This window comes from Myotis brandtii, unplaced genomic scaffold (assembly GCF_000412655.1).
Source record: "Myotis brandtii unplaced genomic scaffold, ASM41265v1 scaffold934, whole genome shotgun sequence".
Lineage (NCBI taxonomy): Eukaryota > Metazoa > Chordata > Mammalia > Chiroptera > Vespertilionidae > Myotis > Myotis brandtii.
In genome coordinates this window covers 105424-125106 of record NW_005371854.1, presented here as the reverse complement: position 1 = coordinate 125106, position 19683 = coordinate 105424, and the positions used below count along the sequence as shown (strand labels likewise).

The 19683-nt window shown below is 39.4% G+C and overlaps 1 protein-coding gene across 1 annotated transcript in view; it reads left to right on the top strand.

Moving 5' to 3' along the window:
- PDE3B (phosphodiesterase 3B, cGMP-inhibited) overlaps positions 1 to 15689 on the top strand; it is a 155750-nt gene extending 140061 nt beyond the window's left edge. The window contains exons 13-16 of the mRNA XM_005885892.2: positions 2134 to 2337; positions 8257 to 8418; positions 11591 to 11843; positions 13531 to 15689. Coding sequence (XP_005885954.2) covers positions 2134 to 2337; positions 8257 to 8418; positions 11591 to 11843; positions 13531 to 13739 — 828 coding nt within the window. The 3' untranslated portion in view covers positions 13740 to 15689. The remainder of the gene's footprint in view (positions 1 to 2133; positions 2338 to 8256; positions 8419 to 11590; positions 11844 to 13530) is intronic.
- The last annotated feature ends 3994 nt before the right edge of the window (positions 15690 to 19683 follow it).

The following is a 19683-nucleotide window of genomic DNA, read 5'->3' as shown; positions in this document are numbered from 1 at the left end:
ACCCTAATATGCAAATAGACTGAACGGCAGAACCAAAAAACTGGTCACTATGACGTACGCTGACCACCAGGGGCGCACGCAGAACATGGCAGGCGGCAACGGCAGCAGGATGGTGGAGCAGATGAGCGGGGACGCCAGACCAAGGCAAGGCACCGCCAGTCACTGTAATTGGGGCAAGCCTCTGGTGGTTACTGAAAATTCTTTGCTGCCGCACACCGCGGTCCCACCCAGTGCTCACACCTGCTGCTGGTGCCAGCTCCGCCCTCACCCACTGCTGGTGCCCATCACCAGCCCCAGTCGCTCGGCACCATCAGCTGGCCCCAATTGTCCCTGAGGGCTTCTCCACTTCTCTCTGCTCCTGAGGAGCCATTAGGGTGGCAGCCGCCACTCGCACCTGATCGCTCCGTGCCAGCCCCAGTCACTCCATGCCATCAGTGGTGTAAGCGGCAGAGGCAGGACCAGGGGCTGCAGCGGGAGGGGCCAGGCGGGGGCGCGGAGGATGGGCCAAGATGCACCCCTGTGCCCACTGCAGCCTTGCAGCCCACAGTTCCTTTCCAGGTGTACAAATTCATGCACGGGCCCCTAGTATTTAATAATATTGTATTGCATATTTGAAAGTTCTAAGAATATTTTAAAAGTTCTCATCACAAGAAAAACAATTATATATCTATGTATGGTGACTGATATTTACTAGACTTATTCTGGTGATCATTTCTCAATATATACTAATATTAAATGTTGTACATCTGACACTAATATAATGTTGTATGCCAATTACACCTTAAAATTTTACAAAAAAGCAATTCCCAAAGTTGATTCCTTGTATGTAATGTCTAAAAATAGGCAAAACTAAACTACTGAATATATTATTTAGGGATGCATATCTTTGTTGGGAGGAAGAAGGTTGTGATAAGAAAGGTGTACGAATGAAGCTTCCAAGGAGTCAGCAATGTTGTATTTTTGACAGTACCATTGGTTACATGGGCATTTGTTAAACTGTACTATTCAAGTTTTAGCATTTTTTGCATACATGTTATATTCCACAAAATGTTTTGTTAAAATCTTTTTTTAAATTACTATGCTTAATGATTTTAAAAATTGCTTAATTTTTAGAGGAGGAAGAGGCGGAGAAAAAGTGAATAGTGCCATACCACTTGAACCAAAGGATCTGTGCTTTTACCTGTTTCATACTTCTTATTCCCAGGCACTGTGACAAGATGGAAGTGTAGGATGTGTCCTCCTCAGACACTGGGCCTGCCTCAGCCTAGGCCAGCCGTGGGCAAACTACGGCCCGCGGGCCGGATCCGGCCGTTTGAAATGAATAAAACTAAAAAAAAATAAAAGACCGTACCCTTTTATGTAATGATGTTTACTTTGAATTTATATTAGTTCACACAAACACTCCATCCATGCTTTTGTTCCAGCCCTCCGGTCCAGTTTAAGAACCCATTGTGGCCCTCGAGTCAAAAAGTTTGCCCACCCCTGGCCTAGGCCCTAGACCAGGGGGCCTCAAACTTTTTAAACAGGGGGCCAGTTCACTGTCCCTCAGACCATTGGAGGGCCGGACTATAGTTAAAAAAAAACTATGAACAAATTCCTATGCACACTGCACATATCTTATTTTGAAGTAAAAAAATAAAACGGGAACAAATACAATATTTGTATTTGCATGTGGCCCGCGGGCCGTAGTTTGAGGACCCCTGTCCTAGACTATACTCCTGCTTCTTTTCTGTTGCCACCACGCTTGATTCCATGCTAGCTGAAGAAATGTATCCCAAGCCTATTCTATATCCCTAAGGACTAAGCTTTATCTGAGAAGGTTTACTGGTTTCATGAAGTAGACCTTAAACACCAACTTTCCATCTCTTGGAAGGCAGCATGGTTTTTGCAAAGATGATGAACTTGGAAAACCAATTGCCCTTTCACTGACTAGCTGAGCATGCAGGAAAGGTGTACCTTACCTTGCACTTTGGTCCACTCATTTATAAAGTATCACAACCCTTCACAGGATTAAAATACCAATGACATAGAGCTGTTACTCACTGTATTCTTCCAATCTGATCCTAACTCTGTTTATTATTAAAAGTTTAATATCTTTAAGATGCCTACCTCATTTTTCTTATTCCTTTTTAGGCAGTTTTATACAACGACAGATCTGTTCTGGAGAATCATCACGCTGCATCAGCTTGGAGCCTGTATCTTTCTAGCCCAGAATACAACTTCCTTCTTAATCTTGATCATGTGGAATTCAAGCGCTTTCGTTTTTTAGTCATTGAAGCAATCCTTGCCACAGACCTTAAGAAACATTTTGATTTCCTTGCTGAATTCAATGCCAAGGTTTGTTATGTAATTTATGCCTGGTATCAAAAATGGAAACCATTGTTGTCAGTGTTACTAAATGAAAGTATTATTTAATATTAAGTTAGAATTAATACTGTTCACGAAGTCATGATAAATATCTACTGTAAGATATTACATATTCCAGTATTTTAAAACAGTATTTTTATTATTATAACACATTCTAAAATACTATTGCTCGCTACATTTCCTCTCCAACACAGACTTGTAACTTTCACACGGTGACAAATCAATTATGTCCAGAGTTTTTAGGGGCAGATTTGAGGAAGTTGTGCACTGTGCCAAGGAAGGCCTTTTATGAAATTAAAGATGGACTTCACGGAAGCCAGTCATGTCTACTGCACCACACCTCTTACACCTTCTTTATATTAGTCTTTGGCTGGTGTGGGAGAGTACTCACCACTCTTCCACTTGAGAATATGCCCTCACTGTGCTAAAGAATAAGGAACGAAAAAAAAATAAAAGAATAAGGAACGAAGAAGTAGGAGTCCCTGTCCTCGTGGGATAGTGGTACTAATCAGCGTGTTCTATGCCCCAGACATTTGGGGTGAAAAAGTGTTAAAAACCACTGCTTTAGATTCCTGAAGGATGCCTCTTCTTTTGCTGGCAGGAATCTATTGTTTTCTTCTCATTTAAAAAAATCTTCACCTAAGAATATGCTTATTGATTTTAAAGAGAAAGAGGGGGGAAAGAGGGAGGGAAGGAGAGAGGGAGAGAGACAGATAGACATCATGGGTTGCCTCCTGTATACACCCACCTCCCCTGTTGACCTGGGATAGAACCGGAAACTCAGGTATGTGCCATAACTGGGGATTGAACCCACAACTTTACTGTGTAAGGCAGCGGTTCTCAACCTGTGGATCGAGACCTCTTTGGCGGTCGAACGACCCTTTCACAGGGGTCGCCTAAGACTATCCTGCATGTCAGATATTTACATTACGATTCATAACAGTAGCAGCATTACAGTTATGAAGTAGCAACGAAAATAATTTTATGGTTGGGTCACAACATGAGGAACTGTATTTAAAGGGCCAGAAGGTTGAGAACCACTGGACTGTAAGGGATGATCCAACCAACGGTACCCTATAAAAGTTATTTTTTAACTTAGATGTTCTCCCATTACTGGCCTCACTTCTGTGCTATTTACTCTTCATTTCCTGCCATTGAACAGCACACATGCTTGTAAAGTAGGTTTATTATTCAGCATCTTCTTACACAAAGAATGCTTCCTAGGGTTGGAATTTCCTAAACCAACAATTTCCTTTAAAAAATAGTAACAAGGGAATCTGTCATTGTTCAAACATGCCTCTGTGGTTTAGTAATACTTCCCAAGATTTATACCTGTCAAATGAAAATTACTTTCTCAGGGTCAGAAGTCTCATTACCTTGCAGTCTGTAGAACTATAAAACTATTGGCATATAATCAGACAAAGAGAAAACAAATAACAAAGAAAAAAGCTTGTTTTAATGGGCTATTGGGAGCATTTTCTTTCTTGGAGTTTAGTGTAAAGGTTAGTCAATGGCATTGATGCATTAAGTAGTTTTGGTTTAATATAAATAGTTCAACTTCAAGAAAAAAAATTTGGAGACAGATTTCTCATTGAACAAAATATTAATGAATCTTATATTATTATCAAGTGTCTTTTCCTAATTTGAAAGCTATGCTCCCTGTTTGACATTTTAGTTGCTCTCTGTTCCTGAAATAATTTATTTGTCTCTCACCATCTACTATTTTCAGCCCTACTGGTTATTTCTGTGCATAATGTCCAAAAAAATGTTTCTTCTGATAAATGGATCAAGATTTCCTTTTTACTCATTTCATGTCAAAGCTTTTCTGGGAAGTATTTGTTGATTTATCCAATTACCAAACAAATACTTACTTAGCACCAACAATGCTGCCAGCCCTGGGACATCTACACTAGGGGAGGAGTCATTCTTGTCTTCCAAGGATTTAGGATCTAAATTTTGTCTTGGGAAGACATACAAATCCAAGTTACCTAGCAATAAATTTATCCCAACAAATATTTATTGAAAGCCCACTATGTGCTGGGCACTGGGAACACAATAATAAATAAGTTGCCATAATACTTCCAGTTTAATGGGGAAACAGGTGAGAGCAGGCAGTTCTGCTGCAATGTGCTCAGACCTAGAATAGAGGGATGTGCAAACAGAATGTGGAGGAACCTAGCAGGGAGTGCCTCCTTCTGCCTGGAAGAGTCAGAAGTGTCTACCTAGAGCGTTCACCCTGGGCAAGACCTGAAATCTGATCAGGACTTTTGCCAGATGACAGGGACGTGAGCTGGTTACTGGGCTAAAGAAACAGCGAGGGAGGAATCATGGTCCACTCAGAGAAGGCAAATGACTCCTCATGTCTGGAGCCTCAGTGCAGTAGACAGGGGAGCAATGTGAGACCGGGCAGGGTGGCCAGGGACAGTTCTTGGAGGGCTGATTTTATCTTGTAGTTGAGGGGATGTGGAGCTATTGAAGAGTTTAAGCAAAGGAGTAATATGACAAGAGAATAAAAAGGGATGTGACCAAGTAGCGTGTAAGAGGTGGTGCCAGAGCAGCACCGACAGCAGTTGCCTGTTAAGGTTCAAGTCGCAGCCCCACAGCTTACTAACTAGTAAAACCTAACTCAAGTCACCCAAGCTTTTTATGCCTTGGTTTCCTCATTTGTGAAAATAAAGATGAAAGTTATGGAGAGGACCAGCCAGTGTGGCTCAGTGGATTGAACAGCATCCCATGCACCAAGAGGTTTCCAGTTCCATTCCCGGTCAAGGCTCATGACCAGGTTGCAGCTTGATCCCCAGTGAGGGGTGTGCACGAGATAGCTGATCAATGACTCTCTCTTATCAATGTTTCTATTTCTCTCTCTCCCTTTCTCTCTAAAAATAATAAAAAAATATTTTTTTAAAAAAGGAAGTTATGGAGGGGATACACGAGTTATGCAAGTACTTAGAAAGGAGCCCAGAATAGTAAGTGTTCATTAGGTTTTACTTATTGTATGTAGTAGTATAATCATCATAATTTTAGTAGTGATGTCACTTCAGTTTTGTTACAAAGCAAGTGGGATTTGAGCTGGAGTTCCCACCAGGAAAGAAGGGCATGTTTTTCTACCCGGGTTTTGATGCAATAGTCAAAGCCAGAGCAAAAGGAAAGTCTTGGCCTCTGACAGCATCCATTGGGTTCTTTGAACCCCTATTTCTCCCCATGTCACAGCAGCGGAACATGGTCCTTGAGCAGAGTTTGGAGGGGTGGGGTGGATAGCACCTTTATTTTGCCTTTGCTGGGTCTTCACCGTGAAGTGTGGATCCTGGAAGGACCCTATAGATTACTCACTCATTTTACAAGTAGGAAAACTGAGTCATAGTTCTCAAAAGCTTCTTCTGTGGTCACACCACCAGTTAATCTCAATACTGCAAGTGCCTCTCATCAGGGGTCCTGATGCCCAGGTCAGTTTCCTTCATACCACTCCATGCCATCTGCACCACAGACACTTTCTAGCCTTGGTTAGAGCTTTTCTGTTTCCTTCTGGCACATCTCCAAACTGGCCTAGTGAATGAATATTTGTTTCATAACTCATAATTAGAAAAAGACTTAGGCCAAAGTCCTCCAAACACACTCCTCTCTCTCTCTTTTTAGAACCATTTTATTTATAGTGATGACTTTCAATATTATGTAAGTTTCAGGTGTGCAACACAGTGATTAGATATTTATATAACTTGTGAAGTGGTCCCCCATAGTCCTGCACCTACCTGACACCATACATAGTTATGACAATATTATTGACTATATTCCCTATGCTGTACTTTACATCCCTGTGACTATTCTGTAACTACTGATTTGTACTTAATCCCTTCACTTTTTACACCTAGCCCCTCTTTCTTCTGGCCACCCTCAGTTTGTTCTCTATATCTGTAAGTTTGTTTTTGATTTGTTCTTTTGTTTTTTAGATTCCACATATAATTTAAATTATATGATATTTGTCTTTCTCTGTCTGACTTATTTCACTTAGCATAACAGCCTTTAGCTTCACTCATATTGTGGCAGATGATATGTTTTCATTCTTATGATGGCTGAGTAATATTCCATTGTATATCTGTACTACTTTTTTTTATCCATTCACCTTTTGATTGGAGCATTTAATCCATCAGCATTTAAAGTAATTATTGATAGTTATGTAGTTATTGCCATTTTATTGTTTTCTGATTGTTTTCATGGTTCTCTGTTCCTTTCCTACTCTCTTGAATGCTGATGACTTTCTGTAGTGTTCTGTTTGGATTCCTTTCCCTTTTTTTCTTGTATACCTCTTGTAGATCTTTGTTTTGTGGTTACCATGTGCTTCATATATACCAGGCTATGTTTATGGCAGTCTATTTTAAGCTGATCGTTACCTAAGTTCTAACGCATTCTAAAATCACTACCATTTTTACTCACCCCCTTCACATTTATGTTTGTCATTTTTTACTTCTTTAGTGTATGTGTTTGTGTGTATCCCTTACTTTATTGTTGTAATTACACATGATCATCCTACTTTTGCCTCTTAAAATTTGTATTAGCTTTAGTATTGGTTGATCCACTGCTCTGATTATGTGTTTGCAGTGAGATTTTTACAGGCGAAAGATTACCTAAGTACTTTGAAATCTGTGTTTCCCAGAGACTTCTATTCCAAAGTCTCTCAGAAAGGCGCCACAAGAAACTGTAGGAGGTCCAGAGCTCCAATCAAGAGTTCTCCTTTACTAGTTTTTCTGTGGTGGTGGTCTGTGTAAATTTTCCTTTGACAAAAGGGTTTGGTGCCAAAAAACTACCATCACACTATTCAAAACTCACTGATCTGACCCATTCACTTCATTTTTCACAAAAGGAAATTTGGGTTATTAAAAAAAGGTATAGTAATTTGCCTTATAATGATAATTACCATTTATTTAAATAGCGATGTTAGCATTTACTATGAATTAGGGATTTTTTCATTTGTTAATAATCTCCATGGCTATTCGGCTAGCTTGATATTGCTTTTTCTATCCTCTAGATCAGTGGTTCTCAACCTTCCTAATGCCGCGACCCTTTAATACAGTTCCTCATGTTGTGGTGACCCCCAACCATAAAATTATTTTTGTTGCTACTTCATAACTGTAATTTTGCTACTGTTATGAATCATAATGTAATCTGATGTGATCTGATGTGCAGGATGTATTTTCATTACAAATTAAACATAATTAAAGCATAGTGATTAATCACAAAAACAATATGTAATTATATATTGGTCTTAGACGACCTCTGTGAAAGGGTCATTTGACCCCCAAAGGGGTCGCGACCCACAGGTTGAGAACTGCTGCTCTAGATGAAGAGGACTCCAGGAGATTCAACAATATTTTCAGTATCACACAATAAATTAGCAAGTCATTCTGAGTCAGGATTTTAAACCATAGATCTCAGCTTCTTTAAACCATATCACATTTGTCTTTCACAGCTAGAGCCAACTTCTCCTTAGATACTTAAATATTTTCTTTTTTTGAGGAACAAAGTTACAATTCTATGATTTATTGATGTTTTGCATATATATACTTATATATTATATTACATATTACCGTATGTGTGTATACACACACACACACACACACACAAATTATAATCCTCTGTGGTAATCACAGACATGGAAACCCATGGTTTGTTATGTTTTTTTAGTCTTTGCTTCTATTGAAACAAAATTATAATAACATTTTAAATTCAAGGGAAATTTAACCATAGATGTCCATATTATGGCACAAATAGATTAAAAGAAGCATTTACTGAAATTCCTGCCTGTCAGTTGGATAGAAAAATTTTAAGGTAATCTAGTAGAAACAACAAAACTCCTGTGCCCTCAGAACCTAAAATAATTCTGTTTTTCCAAAACAGGCCAATGATGTAAATAGTAATGGTATAGAATGGAGTAATGAAAATGACCGCCTCTTAGTATGCCAGGTGTGCATCAAACTGGCAGATATCAATGGCCCAGCAAAAGTTCGGAACTTGCATTTGAAATGGACAGAAGGCATTGTCAATGAATTTTATGAGCAGGTAAGTTGAAACATGAGATTGGTGGGATTTTTAATAGCTGCCATCTGAAGACACTATCCTTTGGGATTTGGAAAGCTGCATTCAATGTTTGAAATCTGAATTGCTTTGACTAAGGATGGTTAGAAATAGTTTCATTTGCTCTGGTCTTAGTATATTCTCTGCTCTTTTTGCCTTTGCTGCTGATATTAAAAAAAAAAAAAAAAGCTTATAGCCTATCTAAAGTGGGTTGAATGTACTTGAGTATAGAGGTAAGGGACCTTATGATTCCAAGGTCCCTTTCAACCCTGAGAACCAATAGCCTATGATAATTTATTTCTAAATGTTGTTTTTAACTGATTCAGGTTATACTTAGATTATACAGTGGGGCCTTGACTTACGAGTGCCCCGACTAACAAGTTTTTCGAGATACGAGCCGTCTCTCTCAGCCGATTTTTTGCTTTGAGTTGCGAGCTAAAATTCGGGTTACGAGCCAGCTTCAGATACCCCACCGCTAGTTGGCGCAGCGAACGTCACAGTGAATGCCACAACATCCGCCCAGCATCACGTGTCTCACTCGTTCACTTTAATGATTTGACATTTGAGTAATATGAGTTATGAGCTCCGTCACGGAATGAATTAAACTCTTAAGTCAAGGCCCCACTGTATTTAAAGACTATCAACCATCTTCAGCTCTGCTATAAAAAGATTGCCTTAGAAACATCAACTGGCTAAAAGTCCTGGCAGAGGATAAGAAATTAGAGAGCTAGAAATGGGGACAAAGTAGATCTTAATGGTTTTCAAGGATTCAAAGATATAAACATGGTCTTTTCTCATGTGTTTTAAACTCTTGTCTTGAAAACTAATCCTACCACTTTGCAGAATCTTTACCATTTTTTGAGGTTCAGTTTTGAGGCTCTCTACAATGTAGGAGTATACCGATTTCCCCACAAGCCTAATATTTCATTATCTCCAAAACATCAAACACATCTTCTTGACTTTTGAATTACATTCCTTGGGAATCCTTAACTGACCCTAATAACCAGAAAAAAAATCAATATATCTACCATGTGAGGCCTCTGTGAGGCTTTCTTACCATGAGTTGAAACTCTAGCAGGAGTGATGAAGTGGAGTCTATGAAGCATGCACAGTTACCTGTTGCACCTGTCACACCCAGATTGTATCAAATGACCAATAAATGTGCAATGTCTTTCAGCCACCTTAGCTAAAGGTCCCAACACAATGTGTACTCTGCTGTTCATAGGTTAAAATATTCTACACTGTGTAATCACAGAATTACTATTTTACTATTCTGATATACTTGAACTAAATTATTTGTACTTTTGGGTAATATATGGTTATAAATATTTGCCTAATCTGTAGTAATCAGTTTGCATAGTCCCATATTCATTCTTAAAGATAACGGAAGCCTGTTTCAGGTTTTAATTTATGTTCACAAAAGAATTTAATGCTAAGGAAAATGCCATCTGTACAGAGGTAATTATAAAGTATTAATATATGCCAGATTTAGAAAACTCACTGATTTCATTAAAAAAAAAAACATTTGAAAAGTTCATTTCAACCCAGTTTACAATATAATTATTTTTAAAGTATATAGAATTAATTCTTATTGAACAAACTTAAAGCCATGCCTGAGGTTGAATCCTGGTTCCTTTTCCTTACCAGCAGTGTGACCTTAACCTCTCTGCCTTGGTTTCCCCATTTATAAAACAGGAATGTTGATGGCACCTACCACATAATTTATTTAATCCTCACAACAACTATAATATTTAAAGTCTTAGAAAAGTCCCTGACACATAAGTGCTCCATAAATGTTAGCAATTATAATTCCTGATCTTTAACTAAAAATCACATATTTCAGACAGTATCACTTAAATTTTCCAGGTTTCATTATTCATATGCCAAAGGAGAAAAAATAACACCCTACCATAGAATTGTTATGAAGGTTAATGTACTAATCTATATGAAAGTTCTAGTTAACCCTCATCAAAACTATTACATTTCCTCTCATTCTAGCTATGCTACTAAACATCTTTGAGATATGGAAGCAAAATTCTAACCTTGCCCATCTTTTTATCATTGTAATTATACTAGCTTTATATTCCTATATCTAAGTGCCACGGGCTTAGAAAAGCCAAACTTATACAAACAAACAAAAAAGTATTAAACCTATGAAATTGTAGAATCCTGTGGGCAACCTCAACTGGTTTTAAAAAAAACACCATTAATAGTTTTCTTAGTCATAGAAGATTTAAATCACAGGACAGTTCATCATTGCGACAGTTTCATAAGGATCTATGACTCATCTTGCCTGCAGCATTTGTGCATTATGGAAAGTATTCATTCCCCATAGCAACCCTGTAAATTAGATTCTTAAAATTTTACACATGAATTGAACATAGAGCTTGCCCAACACCCTCTAGGTAATAGGTGGCAAAAGCAGGTTTTAAAACTAGGTATGTCTGATCTTATACTGTGCTCTCCAGAACCCTAGAGGCCACAGTGAGAGGGTATCTCAGGGCAAGCAATTGGGGCTCTGAGCCCAGAATCCTCACCTCAACCACAGTTGCTCTACTTCTTTCTGTTTTACATATTAGGCTTTTTTATTTACATTCATGGCAGGGTTCTGCTATTACAAAAGGGGAGGAGTGTTGAAAAGCATTTGCAAAACTCTGTACGTTTGCAGAACCGCTACAACAAGTGTTTCCATTTACAGTCTCCACCTAGGACAAAGAAAATCTGTATTTGACACTAAGGAATTTTGCAGGTTGTTAGTAAATTTACTAATACTTATTTTAAAAAGACGTATTTTTTTCTTGTTAACTGGGTATCAATTAACTGAGTGTGAGAATAAAGTTTTTTTTGTTTGTGTGTTTTTTTTACTTGTTATTTTACTTTATGTTTTTTAGTCAGAAGATTAAGTAAAAAGTAAGAGACTGTAAGATTGGATGAGTAAGTGAGAATAAAGTTTTGTTTAGGATTTCTCAAATATTAGAGAAATACTTACAGTTGAAATGATAGAGAAATAATTAGATTCATTGGCACTTTTTGTAAAAATTATTTTTATGTAGACTATGCTTATTTAAAAAAAACACCCTCAAGATAATTTAACAGCAAAGCTTAGTAATTGTTCTCTTAACAGTTAAAACTGTACTTTTCTCTTTAAAATGATCAGGGAGATGAAGAAGCAAATCTTGGTTTGCCCATCAGTCCCTTCATGGACCGTTCTTCTCCTCAACTAGCCAAGCTTCAAGAGTCCTTCATCACCCACATTGTGGGTCCCCTGTGTAACTCCTACGATGCTGCTGGTTTGCTCCCGGGCCAGTGGATAGAAGAGGAAGAGGATGATGACACTGAAAGTTGTTCCGATGAGGATGGTGAAGAATTAGATACAGATGATGAAGAAATAGAAGGCAATCTAAATCCTAGTAAGAACCTAGCAATACTATTTACTCAATGTTCTTAACTGAAATATCCATTTAATTTGGATTTGGATCTTTGTTTTAAAGATTCAGTAGTCTTATCCTGAATAACTACGATGTAAGTGTTCAGGTTGTGAGTTCCTGCTGTGGGCTGGGTACCCATTGCTAATGCTGTCACATGACAAGCACTCGTAGCTAAAGTAGCATCTCTTGAGGTGTTGTCCTCCAACCAGTGCTCCTCAGCAGGCTGTACCTGTGCATGCATGACAGGACTGTCACCACACCTGGACAGAAGGGAGGAGGTGGGTGGGTCCTACTGGCTAGTCCCCCTTGACCGCACCCCACCCTTCCTGGCCTGTTATTCTGCCCTTCATATAGACTTTAGAAATGGATGAAAACAGTTGGGAAAACTGCCCTGGCCGGTTTGGCTCAGTGGATAGATCATCAAACTGAAGGGTCCTGGGTTCGATTCTGGTCAAGGGTACATGCCCGGATTGTGGGCTCGATCCCTGGTGGGGGTGTGCAGGGGGAAGCCGATCGATGATTCTCTCTCGTCATTGACATTTCTCTCTCCCCTCCCTTCCTCTCTGAAACCAGTCAATATATATTAAAAAGCAGTTGGCCCTCTACCTTCTTCTCTGAAATCAATAAAAATATATATTTTTTAAAAAGCAGTTGGGAAAACTGACTTAAGAGGAGAACCAAGTTTTGTGGCATTACAGATTTTAATTATAAAATTGTAGGGGCACCATTTTCTATATAAAGCAAAGAGTATAGATAGAAAATGAAAAAGAAACATTTGTTACCTTTGTATCTGTAAATGAAGTCAGTTATTTGCTCTTTAAAGTAGAATTTAAATATCTAATTACTTTGTTTTCCAAGCTTGCTGTATACAGAACAGATAACTACAAAGAACCCCATCCACCATCACCCCAAAGTTGTCTTAATATTAGAATAGTGAAAAGTAATCTTTTCATTACCATCTGAGTATCATCTTGGGAAGTTGGCTGGCTTCTGAACGTCTATGCTCACCCCAATTTTTTAAATCCTCACCTTAGGATATGTTTTCATTCACTTTTGAGAAAGACAGGAAGAGAGAGAGAGAGAGACATCGATTGGTTGCCTCCCGTACACATACCTACTGGGGATCAAACCCACAACCTAAGTATGTGTCCCCTGACCAGGAATCGAACTTGCAACCTTTTTTTGACAATGTCCAACCAACTGAGATACCTGGCCAGGGCTACTCAACAAAATTTTGATATTTAATATATTAAAAAATCCTAAAACGGTTGGTTTTATCATTTGATATTTCAGTGCCATCTCCCCCCTACACACACACACTTCCATAATCTCATTTTCTGCTTTACTTTTAACAGTATTTGTTACATTTTTAAAATTGATTTTTAGAGAGAGAGGAAGGGAGAGGAGGGTAGAGAGATAGAAACATCGATGGGAGAGAAAACACGGATCAACAGCTTCCTGCATGCCCCTATGGGGATCAAGCCATAACCGGGGCATGTGCCCTGACTGGGAATCAAACCAGTGACCTCTTGGTTCAATCTTATTGTTTATTACTATAACGCCAGTGCTTAGATAGCACCTAGAATATGATAGGCACTCAGGTATTTATTGAAAGAATGGCTGAATCATATTGCTATGGCTAAAATATCTATACTTTTTAATTTCACAGAACCAGAGAGAAGAAAAGGCAGACAGCGAATATTTTGTCAGCTAATGCATCACCTCACTGAAAACCACAAGATATGGAAGGAGATGATAGAGGAAGAAGAGAAATGTAAAACTGATGGGAATAAACTGCAGGTGGAGAATTCTTCCTTACCTCAAACAGATGAGATCCAGGTGATCGAAGAAGCAGATGAAGAGGGAGAGACCGTTTGAGTGAAACAAAGACATGATGAAGACTCCCGAGGGCTGTGCCTGAGGGTTGGGAATTCACTGTGCTGACTCTGAACTGACCATTCCCACGTGGACAGGCCGTCTTACTGTGAGGGGATCCCTGCGGTGCCTGCGGTTTCCCACTCTTTGCACTTTCACCACAAACTAGGAAACTATTCCTAGAGCTTGGCTTCACCTGACTCATGTCGCAAGCCCTTACTTAATGCCTCACTGGTGTAGGAATACTTTGTCACCATACTGCTCTGTGGGTGGAAAGCACTAACTTTTCAGGAGGGAGATCTAGAACTAAAAGTTCAAGTAACTTTTACTGTAGTTTCCAAAGTGGCCAGAACTTCTTGCTTTCATGAAAACTGGATTCATATTGTATTTCCAAATGTGTCCTTTATGTATTTGAATGTTTTGGGGGGGAAAGTCTGTGCCTATTTAAAAAGGAATCCAGTGTCTCCTTTCCAAGGGATCTGTTCAGTACCATACACTGTTGAGTGCTGTTCACCCAGCTAGACTTACCCACGAAGGACTGAGCTTTGTTATATTTAACAAAATCCACACGCATCAATTTCTGATGCTTTTACCTGTTGTGTATTATTTACTGTGTGTGTTTTATTTCTGTTCTTAGTATTCAGCTTTGGCGTAGAAATCAGAAGTCTGAATTCTAGCCTTTTTGACTTTATATTCCATGGTCGAATTTTAAAGCTGTTTAGGTTTAACAATGAAGGAATTTTATTCTTTAGTCAAAACTGTTCTCATTTTTACTCTTGCTCAGGATTAGTATTTTTAAACATTCAATTAATATAATCCCAACACATATTTTCAAAAGAAAAAAAAACTTTTTCCTAGTATTGATATTAACCTTTTATGAAAGGGAGCATTATTTTCTCTTTTCTTAGAAAAATGAGACTAATTAGAACCACGGAAAAGATGTGTCTTTTGCCTTAATGTAAAAAAATCAAATGAGACTATCCTGTCAAAGGTAAAGAACAAAAGAAATAGTGTGAGCTCTGGAAGACACATTCATTGCATAGGTAATTGGAATATGTACTTATTTTTATATCTTAGGTGCCACGTGTTTAGTTACTGTAAAACTAATGTTTATCTTTCTATTAATTTCCTTTTGCCTCAAGATTACATGAGAGAAATGACCTATGACTACTCAAAACTTCTAGAGCCCAATGCAAGTTGAATTTTTGAGATGTGAAGTAAATGGTGGGAATACTAATATAATTTTTATATCACAAATCTAAATATTTTAGTAAATCGTTTCATGCAAAAGCACACTGCACATTAAGATAACTGCAAAGAAAATGGAACATATTTACAATGTTTATAAGCTTGTTAGTTTCTGTTAGGGTCCAGACTTGTACCCTAGCTGTGATAAAATTTGAAGATATAAAGAGCAGAATAAGATGGTAGACTAATATTTCTTATTATTCATGGAGACCGTATTATATTTTGGATCCATTCAGCTTTTGTAGGCATTAAAATCATTAATTTTCCAAGGTAATTCCTTTTAAGAAATGATGTCAGCAGGGAATTTCTTGCCTACCTAAAATTGTTGGCTTACCTGAAAGATGTCAATGTAAAATCTACGGAACTGTTGGATGTTTTGATCCTGTAGAGTATCCTAATTTTTAATGAATCACTAAGCTTTATTTATTAGACATGGTGAGTGCTGAGTGCCTTCTGCCACTTTTGCTACCATCGCCACATCATCTGTAAACTGGTCCTACATTCCTAATAAAATTGTAACTAATTTATTGAGTTTGCACTTGTAATATATATATATATCTTGTGCTTCTCTTTCTCCAGGGTGCATTTTGCATCTGCATATTCCTGCTATTGCAAAGTACATATATTTGTGTAAATTCACATGTAGCATGTATGCATAATGAAACAATAAAATTTCCTTACTTTCTATTTTATTAAAATTTTGTAGTGGGTCTAGTGTATATTTGTGTTTTCTTAAAAGAAGCATGTTTTTCTATTAAAATACTATGAATTTGATATTATTTTAACTGCTTTTAGAAATAATCTTGCAGTGCTTACTAACACATTTTTCTCCATAAAAAAACCTACCTTTTTAAGTTATTTCATGATTTCCTGCTAGTCTCACTTATTTTGCTGGTGCTATTCTCTTTTTTCTACTTATTTTTACAAGAATCCTGGAAATTCTGGCTATTGCTTAAATAGTCAGAAATTTCCTCTCTCTAGATTGCATCATCTCATGGAAGCAAACTTTACAGAAGAGATGAATGTCTTTATTACAGTTGCCAGGCTAATGTGAGCACGTCTAGAGGATGTATGGGAATGGCATGTGGACGACAATGAACAGTTTCCCAGAGGCAAGTGGCTTTTATGCTGAGAACTGAAGAGTTATGAGTTAGCGTGGCACAGATAGCTGTGGAGAGAAAGAATAACAGCATGTGTAGAAGCCGAAAGAGAAAGCATCTCCACATTGGAGAAGCCAAGAGAGATTTACTTAGGGTGGCAAAATCAAAGAATGCTAGAGAGGGAGCGGTAGAGAGAGGGTGGTGAATAAAGGGCCTTATAAGCATGGCATGTCATTAACCTATGCGAAATGGGGAACAATTGAGTTTTAATTGGGAAGAGTCACACACTGGCTTTACATTTTATGAGGATCACTCAACATACTATGTTGAATGGAAGAGTAAGATTAGACAAGGGGAGATCTCTGATCTAGACTCAGATAGACTATAGGACTACAGGGAAGTGTTGATGTTGCTAGTTTGTTAACCACATGTGGAGTAGCCAGTTTCTAAAACAAATACTTCAGGAAGAAGAAAAATGACCCCAGAGGGGAGATATGAGATGCATGATGGAAAAGAAAAAGCAAAGAATAAACAACTTGTTTAGGTAAAGCTATAAACATTTATATGAACTAAAAATATTTTGTGGGATTTAGAGAAAAAGAAAAACCACAAAAAAAAAATCAAGGAAGAGTAAAGTTGCTTAAGGGTCTTGTATAGTTTAGGAAACTAAGATGTTAACTGTCATATTATGTATATACTAGTGACAGGTACACGGATTCGTGCACATTGAAAGGAAATGAATTAGAATAAATATTTTAATATTGCTATTTGTCCTTTCTCTATAAGAGAAGTGTCAGAGATTAACGAAAATTAGTAAAATATATATGAAAATAATATATAAATTGATTAATAAACAATAACATGATATAACAAAAACAAAGACATGATATAAAAAGAACAAAAACATCTCTCATTGCTATTTCTAACTCTATTCCTCTCCCTCTCTGTAAAAAATAAATTAAATTAAAAAAAATTAAAACATGATATAAAAACAACATTGATAAAAACAATGACTGATAAATTGGTTAAACTTATTCTAACACTGAGGCCAGTGTCAGACGGGGACAAATCAATTCTTGGAATCAGAACAACCTCTCCTCCGCAGATTCTGCTAGTACTTCAGCTTCGATTATATTAGGTCGGAATCTTTTGATAATATAGTACCATTACCCCATTTACTATTAAGATTTCTCAATAGCATGATGATTGCACATACTTTCAAGTCTAATTTATGACACGGCATTCCTGAAGGAGTAATGCTTTTAAGAAATTCGATGGGAAAATTTTCCTTTTCGGCATCATCTGTTGCATTTAGTATTATTGATTAAAACTGTCATCTCTGAGTATTAATGCAGTATCTGTTTCCCAGCCTTTTTCACCATGTGGGAAGAGAATAGGATATGTCATTGCATCTAATGTAGGAAACAGGATACTGATTTGTTTCATTTTAGTGGCATTGAGATTATTGGGATCTGGTTTACAATGAATGAGCAAGTCCCTTTCAAAAGAAGGTCCTCCATCTTTGTTTTGGAATATAACAACAACTTCGGTTACACACGGATAATTATATCTACCTGGATCACTATTAATATTATATTTAATCACTATTGTTATTTCTGTGCAACGCCGCCACTTTCAGCTTCAGAATGTCAAAACAACCAAATTCACGAATGACAATGACAGATCAAAACACATGCGTGCGATTGGAACCAGCAAGAGCTTTATATGTATCGCTCATGAGCAAATAACTAACTTTTTCTAGATATAGAACAAACTTGCTTAATTAGACCTGCTTTCTGATGTAGCTAAACTTTTTCCAGCCCAGTGAAGCACCCCAACTTCTCTTTCAGGTAATTGTCAGCAACACAGCAGTAAATATCAACACGAAACACATCATTATTGTAGATCACGCAGGGAGAACAAAGGGTAAAATATTTAACTGCAGCAGTGTTTGACTACACTCTGCGCAGTGAGAAAACCGGAAGTCATTGTCAAGGTCCACCATTACTTACTTCTTTTCAGTCGGGTCACGTTTCTAAGCTTCCTAAATCTCCATTTTCCTGCTAACGAAAAGAAAATAGGATTCCACCGAGTTTCCTATCTACCTACTCCAGGACTTCTGTGAGGATCAAATGAGGCACGGAAAACACTTCACAGACATTTGGTTACACTGTGAAGTGTTTCTAACTGAGGCTAGTCATGGCTAGGGAGAGGAAGCCAGGCGTTGCTACTTGACATCATTACCCGGATGGTCCAACACTTAGCTGATTAGCCTTTTATATAGATAGATGCTAAAGTTTGGAGAGGAGCTACTGAAATTATAATAAAGTATATAACTTCTAAAGTATATACCAGTAAGGGGATAACAACGAACTACTCAATAAAAATGCAATAATAGAGAAAAAATCAGGGACAAACAAGGGGAAAAACAAGGTAGAAACAAATTTTAAAATATTGACCCCCGACAAGAAATGTAAGACTTGCCAGTTCAAAAACAGTGACTATCAGGCCAGCTGGCTTGACGCAGCGGTTGAGTATGACCTATGAAACCAGGTCACCTGGGGGCTTGATTCCTAGTCAGGGCACATGCCCAGGTTGGGGCTCAATCCTGGGAGCGCAAGGGGCAGCTGCCCGAGAGCCCGGACATGCTCGCTGGGCAGAGGGGTGTCTGCGGCCGCAGCACCCTCCCCATCACACAGGCTGGCCGAGCCCATAGGCACTGACGGCCCCTCGCCCACCCGCAAGGAGGCAGCAGGGTGGGCGGCGGCTGAAATGAATCGGGCTGCGAAGGGCCCAGGAGGCGACATACAACTGCTGGCAGAAGAAAAGAAAAGACCGGGACGCCAGTGGTTCTCTCGGCGGGTCGGTTCTCTCGTCGGGACACACGCGGGGTCCCACCACAAGAGGCCCCCAGCCCAGGGATGGTCCGCGGATCCCAGGAAACGCCTTCACCTCGTGAGGCCCGCCCCGCCGCCACCGGCCAAGAGCACCTGGTCTTTTCTCCCGGGTGCACGCGCCCCACTCTGCCTGGGGACGCCACCAGCCCACCCCCAGAGGTGGGGGGTCGAGGGGCAACACCAGCGCGCAAAGGCCGGTTCTTGGTGGGACCGCGGCAAAAGGCCGCTTTTCGGGTGACCGGCACGGTTGGATGCCGCCCTCGAGCCCACGAAGGCGCGGGAGTTCCCAGGGACATGGGGGTCGGGAAGGTCCCCCGGGACAGGGTCGGCACAGGGCCATCCGGAGCGCTCGCAATAGCGCCGCCAGGAGGGAGCAGCGCGCGAGAGAAAACACCGCATCGGCGAGGAAAGGAAAGGAAAGGAAAGGCAGGAACTCACGGTCAGCCCCGCCGGCATCGTGGACTCCGTCCCATCACGATCGCTCACGGCCAGGCCCCCTCACGCGAGGGGGACGGGCGTGCCTCCCCTGTCCCGCCGGATTCCCGATTCCCCCGGGCTCCTCCGTGCACCGCCGCAGCGGCACCCCGGGAACGGAAACGACGCCATCTGCTCGGCCTCGGGCACCTGAGGAAAGACCCGGAGCCTAGGAGCACCCCGAGGGCCAAGACGAAAACAGCGCGCACCCAAGGGGAGGCGTGTGAT